We start from the raw sequence: 10,000 nt of genomic DNA, 5'->3' as shown, positions 1-10,000 counted from the left end.
GCTCACTATGTCTAGACATATCAGTAAGCTTAGTTCTGTTGCATTTTGCCACCTCTATAATATTCGACGCATACGCAAGTATTTATCTTAAGAAGCATCTATTATTGCAAAAGCCTATTGTATGGGCTGCAAAACAGCCTGCTTGCGACAATTCAGAGAGTCCTGAATGCTTCTGCTAGGCTGGTATGTAATGCGCCTTGGTTTGGTCATATTACACCACTAATGCGCGATTTGCATTGGTTGCCTATCAGGGCACGCATGAACTTCAAGCTACTTCTCCTCACGTTTAAGGCGTTACACGGCAGGGCCGTATTCAGTATGAGGCATTATTTCGTGATTTTTTAAAATAAAGCGTGATTCCAGTGTTCTCTTTAAAATGTACTCACGATGAATACCTAAATTACCTACGAAGACAATTTAACGATGGACATTGCTTCAGTCATATTTTTTTTTCTGGCTACGGCCCTGCACGGCCTCGCGCCACAGTATCTACAGTCCTTAATTATTATCAAAACATCACTCTATAATCTCAGGGGTTCTAATACTCTACTCCTATCTATGCCATCAGTGAAATCTAAGGCCACGCTAGGAGATCGGGCATTCGCCGTCGCAGCGCAGTCATTAGGGAGCTTAAGCAACGACAACGGCGACGGCAACGAGAACGTCATCTCAAAATATAAATTTGCCTTATTTTAATCGCTTCGTGACTATTTCAACGTTTTTAATATGACAAGGGTGTGGTAATTCCCCAAAGATGACACCAGTCGGAACGGCACTCCATTTTAGGAGAGAAAATGAAAATTTATCCTCAAGTGCTGACGTTCTTCATAAAACCAAAAACTTGCCTATTTCACGTTGTTGTTTGGCTGACGACGGCAAAGAAATGGACAAAAGTGAAAAACGCACGTGCAGGGCGTGCAAAGCTATTGTTTTTACCCACTAAAGATGCAAATTCGTGACGTTCTCGCTGCCGTCGCCGTTGTCGTTGCTTAAGCTCCCTATTAGGGACCTTAAGATCTACGACGGCGACGTCAACGAAAACGTCACCTTAAAGTATAACTTTGCTCTGTCATAAGTCTTTCGTGATTATTCCTTCGCTTTCACGTCGTACAATGAGGGCGAAGTATTCTAAAACTGAATTGGTACGAGCGGTTTCAGAGTGAAAATAGAGAATGCAAGGTTCTGTATTCCATGCTCACGTTGTCGTCAAAACTTCAAATTTAGTGATTTCACGTCGTCGTTATGCAGAGTACCGCAAAAATATGCGCTAAAAAGCGTGCACGTTTATTTATGCTCTTTTAACCAATGATATCATTGTTTTGTGGCGTTGTTGTGGACGTCGCCGTCGTAGATCTTAAGGTCCCTATTTTAACCTTAAGATCTACGACGGCGACGTCGACAACAACGCCACAAAACAATGATATCATTGGTTAAAAGAGCATAAATAAACGTGCTGCACGTGCAGCACGCTTTTTAGCGCATATTTTTGCGGTACTCTGCATAACGACGACGTGAAATCACTAAATTTGAAGTTTTGACGACAACGTGAGCATGGAATACAGAACCTTGCATTCTCTATTTTCACTCTGAAACCGCTCGTACCAATTCAGTTTTAGAATACTTCGCCCTCATTGTACGACGTGAAAGCGAAGGAATAATCACGAAAGACTTATGACAGAGCAAAGTTATACTTTAAGGTGACGTTTTCGTTGACGTCGCCGTCGTAGATCTTAAGGTCCCTAATAGGGAACTTAAGCAACGATGACGGCGACGGCACCGAGAGCGTCATCTCAAAATATAAATTCGCGTCATTGTAATCACTTTGTAAACATGTCAACCCTTCTTATATGCCAAGGGTGTGGTAGTTCCTCAAAAATGACATTGGTCGGAACGGTGCTTAATTTAGGGGAGAAAATGAAACTTTAGCGTCAAGTGCTGACGTTGTCCTTAAAACCTAAAATTTGACTATTTCACGTTGTTGTTTTGCTGACGACGGCAAAGAAATGGACAAAAGTGAAAAACGCACGTGCAGGGCGTGCAAAGCCAGTTGTCGTTGCTTAAGCTCCCTAATAGGGAGTTTAAGATCTACGACGCGACGGCAACGAAAACGTCACAAATTTTGGATATTTAATGAGCAAAAACAATAGCTTTGCACGCTCTGCACGTGCATTTTTAGTTTTTGTACATTTCTTTCACGTTTTCGGCAAATCTACGACGTGAAATGACCAATTCTCAAGTTTTACGGAGAACGTGAACAAAAGGCAGCGAATTTGAATTTTCTGTCGTAGATTCAATACCGCACCTCCTAATTCAATTCCTGGAAGGTTACACTAGTTTTTAGAAGATAGACAAGCCGACATAACGACGAAAACGATTAATAAACCTGAACATGCAATTTTAAATGACGTTTTCGCTACCGTCGCGTCGCAGATCTTAAACTCCCTATTAGGGAGCTTAAGCAACGACAACGGCGATGGCAACGAGAACGTCATCTCAAAATGTAAATTTGCGTTATTTTAATCGCTTCGTGACTATTTCAACGTTTTTAATATGACAAGGGTGTGGTATTTCCTCAAAGATGACACCAGTCGGAACGCCACTCCATTTTAGGAGAGAAAATGAAAATTTATCCTCAAGTGCTGACGTTCTTCATAAAACCAAAAGCTTGGCTATTTCACGTTGTTGTTTTGCTGACGACGGCAAAGAAATGGTCAAAAGTGAAAAACGCACGTGCAGAGCGTGCAAAGCTATTGTTTTTACCCACTAAGTATGCAAATTCCTGACGTTCTCGTTGCCGTCGCCGTTGTCGTTGCTTAAGCTCCCTATTGTGGAACTCTCCGCGATAGTGAGCGTCGCTCAATTACATGTGTAAGTAGTTTTAAAGCTCATCTTAAGACCTATCTTTTTAGACATGCATATACTTAATAGAGCCTTTATTATCATATTATTAGCATTTTCTCTCTTTACATAATACTTTCGTTAAATATTTAATAATTAGTTTTTACCATATTGTATATTTTTCTTATTTATTAAGCCTTACCATATTTTTAGTTAGATGTTTATCTATTATTTCTCATATTTATAATTTAGGAATGCGCATCTGATCGTAGTCATGTAAAGATGCGCACTAGAAATGAATAGACTATCATCATCATCATCATCATCATCATCATTATTGTAACAGAGCTCCAGATTTTTGTTCCATAAGAGGTAAAAGCAAGTGTTTATCCGTACTTGGTGGTGTTAACTCTAGGTTGCACAAGAATCAGTTCACCCCTCAAGTTACATGATGTACTTCTAAGAGTCAATAGAGTACAAAGTGGAGGAGGCGTTCCATGAATGGCTTTGTAAATAAGCATACACGTATCCTGGACTCTTCTGTTTTGAAGAGTAAGCATGTTTGCTGTTTCCAGTAGAGTACTATAAGTGCTAATGTCGTCATTAAAAATTGACCTTAGAGCTCGCTAACTACAAAGCTCAAATTTTCAAGTTTAGCGGTTGCAGTTTTTCCACAGTGCGTGAAGTGAGGTAAAATAAAGGCCTTGTATAGCACAAGTTTGGTTTGGACGTTAAAGAAACTTTCTAAACTTAGTTAAAACAGCAATCTGCTTGCTGATCTTCTTACATAATGAAGTGACATGATTGCTGAAATTCAGCTGAACTTCTACATAAACGCCTAATAGTTTGGAGCTGGTAATGGAAACCCTTCAACGAGACCATTGGCAGTTCAAAAGCACTGATTGGTTGATTCGAATAGACTCAAATACTTCGAATTCCGTTCGTCTGGTCTCTTGCACCGATCATGTTGAGAGCTATTCTCCGTGAATTTTCAAAAGATGAAGCTCAAACTCGGCGAACGTATATGGGAACAACCCTAATCGATCAGATGCTGGTGTTTTTAAGGTGAGAATTTCACTGGTTTGGCGTCCGTTCTAGCTTGAACAAGACGAGGTCACCGGCCGGGCGGCTCGGTGTTGCCTCCCTTGTCGATTTTCTTCTCTCTCTAACCGGCAGTCGAGAAAAGATCTCGAAACATGACGCCTAAAACAGCTTGGAACGACCAAAAAAACATAACACAGGACTCAGTTGACACTTTGTTTGATCTTTTATTGACATATTTGCTTTCAAACTTTATTGCCGAGCAAATCGCCACCGCCGTAATATTCGTGTGTATTTATCCTTCTACAAATCGATAACAACAACAACACCAACAGAGTGATCGACCTGTGGACTTACCCTCTGTAAACAAGTTGTTGTTTTGCTTCCGTTCCCTCCGCCTCTGAATTTCTCTTTCACGTTGCCTTTGCCTGTTTATTCTAGGCCTCTCTCGTTCCGCTTGGCGACAGTCTTCGCTACAATTTTGCTTCCTATGTCTGCCTCTTTCCCGCTCCGCTTCACGACGCTCTTCTCTACAACTTTGCCTCCACGCTCTATCCCTAACTCGCTCCCACTGGCAATCCTCTTCGCTAGCTCTTTGCCTGTTCATTCTTGCTCTCTCTTGGAGTCCTGTCAGCTACATTCAACTCCCCTAAGCGGACATCAATGTAAGGCGAACACCTCTTCTGAAGGACTGGCTGGTCCCGATCGAATCGGCAATTAAACTCTCTTTAAGATGGACTAGTTATCTCTAAATTAGACAGCAGACACATTTTTAGCAACCTTCTCTTGAAAAACACCATCTAACACGGCCAGTGGAATTTGTATTTTGCATGCTCAATTACTTGATTATGCCTCATCGGAAGTTTTGACGATGGGTTTGGTTTTTAATGATGAAATGGTATATGAAATGAATCATATGATGAAATGGTATATGAAATGAATCATATATGAACTGCGGATATGAAATCAAATGAAGCTATGATCTTCGCAGTTATGAGCGCAATTTTTGCAATTGCGTAGAGAAGCCTGAAAAATTCAGGACTTCAACGGGGTTTGAACCCGTGACCTCGCGAAATCAACTATTACTGACTTTTCCGCCCTTTGTACCGATTTGTCCATTGTGATTGGCCGGAGTTTTCAGGTTTTGGGTTTAATTGGAACCACACTAGTTATGCCATTGACAATTAATGAATGACGTTAAAAAGCAAAGAGTCTGTATCTTCAGAAGAAAAAGTTGAATACCGCTATTGCCTGGGCGTCGCCATGTTGGATCTGACTGCTCGTTACAGTTGTCTCTATTGTTTGGGCCTTGAGCTTCTTTTACATGAAACAACAGCCAGAGGCAGAAGGAGTTCATTAAATCCAACATGGAAGTGCCCATGAAATATATGCCGTATGTAAAAGAAAATTTGCGATAATCAGCCTTTTCCTAAACAGCTGAATTGGTCCATTCTTTTTTTTTTTTCGACATAAATTTGAAGCAAACCAATACAACAACAATGTAAACTAAATTCGATTTTAAGACGACGTTACGGTCTTATAAACGTAAACATATTCCGTCAAGGGCGGAATCAAGCAGTGATCGACGTAGCCTCATTTAGAAAAAACTCGGAATGACAATTAAATCTCATTTGCGTACGTAAAAACAGGTCATTGTTTGTCAATCAAGAGACTCCTGTATTGCGGTGAATTATCCTTTGGCCGAGTTGAAATGATTACTTAAATTGACGTGGCAACTAAGGCAGACACCGATTCACTACTACAAGAATGTTGTTTACAAATTGAATTATACAAATTTTAACATTGATTAACAGGCGTAACTATTACTGCACCGAAAAACATTAATTTTCTTCTTTTTCTTGACGTCTATGAATGGCTAATGCTGCAAGACGTCGATCTCTTAACTCCCTTCTCTTGTCCAGTTGATCTAAGGGCATTGTTTTCTCAAGTTCTTTCTCAAGTTTGTCTAATGTATCGCCGCCCAGCGAACGTGGTCCGCCCTGCTCCTTACAAACATTTTCAATGTTGGCTCCATATCTCTCACAGTAATCTCTGATTCCTGCGGTAAGAAAAACGCATTCAACTTCCTCACAAAAAGTTTTGAAGTAAGATCATCCGAATAACGGTAGTCCTGAGAAAGACTGTTGTTGGTATCAATGTCACCAGCAACAGTTCTTCTCAGGGCTACTCTCACGCGGACGATCTTAAGTCATCAAGTTTTGATGTGACTCCTTTGTTCAAACTATTTTGTACTCAACCTCCTTCTCAAATTAGAGAGATCTAGCTGAGTTAATTGAAGCCTATTCGCAGACTATATGCATGACCTCCACGGGTGAGTTGCGGGATTGCGGAAGAGTAATTCAGTTTTTAAAGGAACGAGGCATGATACAATTATGTGCTCTTTTGCCTTTTTATGAGGTGCAAATGAGACGCAGAGTGGTTTTCAGCAATTCCGCACCTTAGTGACTTCCACATTACCAAATAACGACTGCTTGACTTCTGCCTTGATTACCAGCGACGCTGGAAACTCCGTGTCCCAAATAAAGAGGAAAGTGTGGGAGTTCGTTGTAAGAGGGGGTTTACAGCTTATTGCCCTTGTCCTAGAAGAGTAGGAAGTTCTAACCATTTGCGATACAATACAATCACAAACGCAACATTTTCCTCCCAGCTGTCCAACTATCGGTTGAACCGCCCTCCAGCGAGGTAGCCCGTCTGACTGGCTAATGAGAAATCGGGGATACACGCACTGACTTCATTTTGCCTGTCGATTTTACCTAAAATTGACATATGTAAAATGACCACGTAGACTTTACGATAAATTAGTGAATTGCATGCAATACTGATGACGAACCATTTGCATTTAGCTGCATGGTTTCAAAGGGACCCAGCAGAGAGTAACGCAGTCCAAGACCTTCAGTCATAGTGATTTCAACGTCTTCTGCAGAACAAACACCATCCTATGAAAAATATTGAGACAACTTTACTTGGCTGAGGTTTGGAATACAAGAAGCCATCTTAGACAATACAAATCATTGGGCAGCTTACGCCCATCAATATATCAGCCAATAATTAACGGAGTGGGCAGGTCACATGATATAGGATGAGGGGATTGCTTTACTGCTATGGGGAGAACAAAGCTTGCATCTTTAATACTAAAAGAAAAAGGAGTTGCGGTTTTCGTTCCCTGCTGGGACATTTGTTATTTGGCGTCATTCATAACATACACACCTCCAGCATGGACCGTTAAGCCATTACTGCATTAACACCGAAATGAACAAAGCATTTCATAGTCAATAAAAGAAACCAAATTTGAACAGGAGATCATCAAAGGAAGCCTCTATCTCCCATACTTGGCCTAGGAGTCAACCCTTTACCAGTAGATTTCTTTTTAGAAGGCCTCCCTTGGGAGAATCACAACGCTCAATGATGTAAAAGCCAATCTCCCTTGGGAGATTCAGCACGCCGAGTGTTGTAAAAGCCAATCTCCCTTGGGAGATTCAGCACGCCGAGTGTTGTAAAAGTCAATCTCCCTTGGGAGATTCAGCACGGCCACTGTTATAAAAGCCAATCAAAACATAGCTATCTCAGCGTCAAGGGAAAGACTATACGTTTCGCGGGAAATAAAAACAACTGTTTCCAAAAATAAACTTTAATTATCGGGAAATGGTTGACTCAAGAAATTAGTGGAGATAGAGGCTCCCCTTGATTAGTCCCTGATTTTAAAGACCAGCTGTCCACTTTACAATCCCAGCCGAGAAGTTCAACAAGGGAAAACCCTCATGAGCTTGTACTTGTGGTCAGAAAGGAACTTCAAGACCTCAGGGCCCACAATACATTGGGGTTCAGATGAAGGGAAATTTTGTCAGAGCCAAATGAACCTCAACTGGGTGCTCGTTCCAGTCCAACAAGACTAGCCGCACCATAAAGGGTGGTTTACACGTACGACTCAAGCATAAGCACGGAAGCAACATACGCAGACGCAATAGCGTTTTGATAATTGCTACCTTTTATTAGAACAAAAGATACTTATTAACAACAAGTTAATGCGCCTGCGCATGCTGCTTATGCTTAATATGCTTGCGTTGCACGTGTAAACCAGCCTTAAAAGGAATGTTTCTGCCCCTTTGCTTTTGATTCAAATTCACCGGAGAGTTACTAATGATCCTTGATAACGAGAAAATTAATAACGCACGGAAATAGCAAACTATTTTTCAATGGCGACAAAAGTTACAATCGACCTTTTAAAACAAGACACAAAAACAACTGTAACACATTCATTTTCAATAAGTGAGATAAGGCATTTGCATGCCAGCGATCAGTATGAAATTTATGAATATCATTATTTATCCCGGTACATCATACTATCTGCAAATATTCACCTTTAATTATTAAAGATTGACGATCTTCTTGGGGATACCTAGAAAACTCACAGTCATAGTATGATTGGCAGTAAACAACATTGGTGTCTCTACATATTCTTAAAAATCTTGGATGGAAAGTAAGTACAATTTCATTCCCTGTCTGCAAACTGGACCCGTTTTTTACCTCAACTAGTCTCCAGGCCTCCATGATTACAGCATATTGCAAACGATTCAAAAGGAATCCATTGACTTCCTTCTTTATAACTACAGGTGACTGTCCAATTTCTTTCATTATTGCAACTGTCTCATCTATGGTTTTACTGTCTGTCCATGGTGCAGGTACAACCTCCACCAGTGGTACATAATATGGAGGGTTAATCTAAAGAATTGAAAAACAAATCTTCAAGTTAAAATTCCTCATGAGACTTCTTCACAAGTCACTACAAATAATTTTTTGCATATATGAATAAAGCAAAACAGCACTTGACGAATGAATGACTTGTAACTGCATCATCATCATCATCATGTCCGTCACCATTACCACCTCTTTAATTACCTAGCAAATATGTTTTAATTGTGTTTGTACAGTGTAAGTTGCTGCTTGTCCTCCTTTTTTATCCTTTATCGTAACTGTTGTGGCATTTGAGAAGAAATGAAGTTGTGGAAAAATCATCACGGAGTGCATCCAAATGTGTGGATTTAGTTTGACTGACAGTTAAGCTGACTGTAAAAGTACTGTAACTGTGATTTTGTCGAGAAATTGAAGGCCCGTAGAAGTGATTTTGCATGTGACTCTAAAAATTTGGTTGAGAAAAGTCTTGTAATCGGATGCATCCCACCATGATCATCCTCTCCATCATCATTATCATCGTCATCATCATCATCATCATCATCATCATCATCATCATCATCACCACCACAAACACTACATGTAGTAGCATGGCCACCATCATCATCACCACAATCTCACGTCACTATCACATGTGGTAATCAACATCATTAAACTCACTACTTAACTATAGACAAGTCAAGTTAGAATCATAAATTCTCTAGTGCAACTAGGAATTTTACTCACTGGATGGGCTACAATACATTGGTCACGATGCTTCAAAGATTCAGTGAATTTTGAGGGCACAATACAGGACGTAGAGCTTGCCAATATGGTCTCACAAGATGTAATGCAGTTGTCAAGGCTTTCAAAGACCTTCTTCTTTAATTCGAGATTTTCTGGGGTGCATTCCTGAAAGAGAAGAAAAAAACCTTTACTTCTCTAATGATTACTGATAGGGAACCCTGTTACCTTTATTGATGAATTTGCAAAGTCAAAAATTTCAGATACCATACAGTACAAAGAGGCAGTTAAAGGCATGACAAGTTGTTAGCAATCTTCAGATTTGGCCTTGCAATGAGTAACAGGATGTTCAATTGAACCCATAACCCGTAACACCTGTCACGGGTGTCTCTAGTATGTGTTGCGGCTTTAAACTCTTTTTGCTCAGTGTGATGAATGTGTCAATCAGTTGAAGTGTTATGACTGAAAATAGCACAGCAAATGGCTATTCAAAATTCTCTTGAGAAAGCTGAGTAAAAGTACAAGTTTTTCAAATCACGCTCTTGTGCCACAGCAAATCTCTTGCTGTCCAAAGCCTTCTTATCGCCTGGCTAACAAGGAGATGGAGTTCAATTGCCACGCCGCGTTTGACATTGAAAAATGCAAATGATTCCACTTAATTTTGTATTCAGAGAAAAATTTGAATTTA

General features: G+C 40.3%; 1 protein-coding gene across 1 annotated transcript in view; it reads right to left on the bottom strand.

Moving 5' to 3' along the window:
- Positions 1 to 4,086: 4,086 nt before the first annotated feature.
- Positions 4,087 to 10,000, bottom strand: part of LOC138052288 (lambda-crystallin-like) — a 21,906-nt gene continuing 15,992 nt past the window's right edge. Inside the window, exons 5-8 of the mRNA XM_068898693.1 lie at positions 9,316 to 9,480; positions 8,425 to 8,619; positions 6,731 to 6,836; positions 4,087 to 5,938 (exon numbers count right to left, since the gene is read on the bottom strand). Coding sequence (XP_068754794.1) covers positions 5,721 to 5,938; positions 6,731 to 6,836; positions 8,425 to 8,619; positions 9,316 to 9,480 — 684 coding nt within the window. The 3' untranslated portion in view covers positions 4,087 to 5,720. The remainder of the gene's footprint in view (positions 5,939 to 6,730; positions 6,837 to 8,424; positions 8,620 to 9,315; positions 9,481 to 10,000) is intronic.

The sequence above is a fragment of the Montipora capricornis genome, chromosome 6 (genome assembly GCF_036669925.1).
Source record: "Montipora capricornis isolate CH-2021 chromosome 6, ASM3666992v2, whole genome shotgun sequence".
Taxonomy (NCBI): domain Eukaryota; kingdom Metazoa; phylum Cnidaria; class Anthozoa; order Scleractinia; family Acroporidae; genus Montipora; species Montipora capricornis.
Note: the sequence above shows the minus strand (reverse complement) of the source record. Positions and strands in the feature narration are given on the sequence as shown.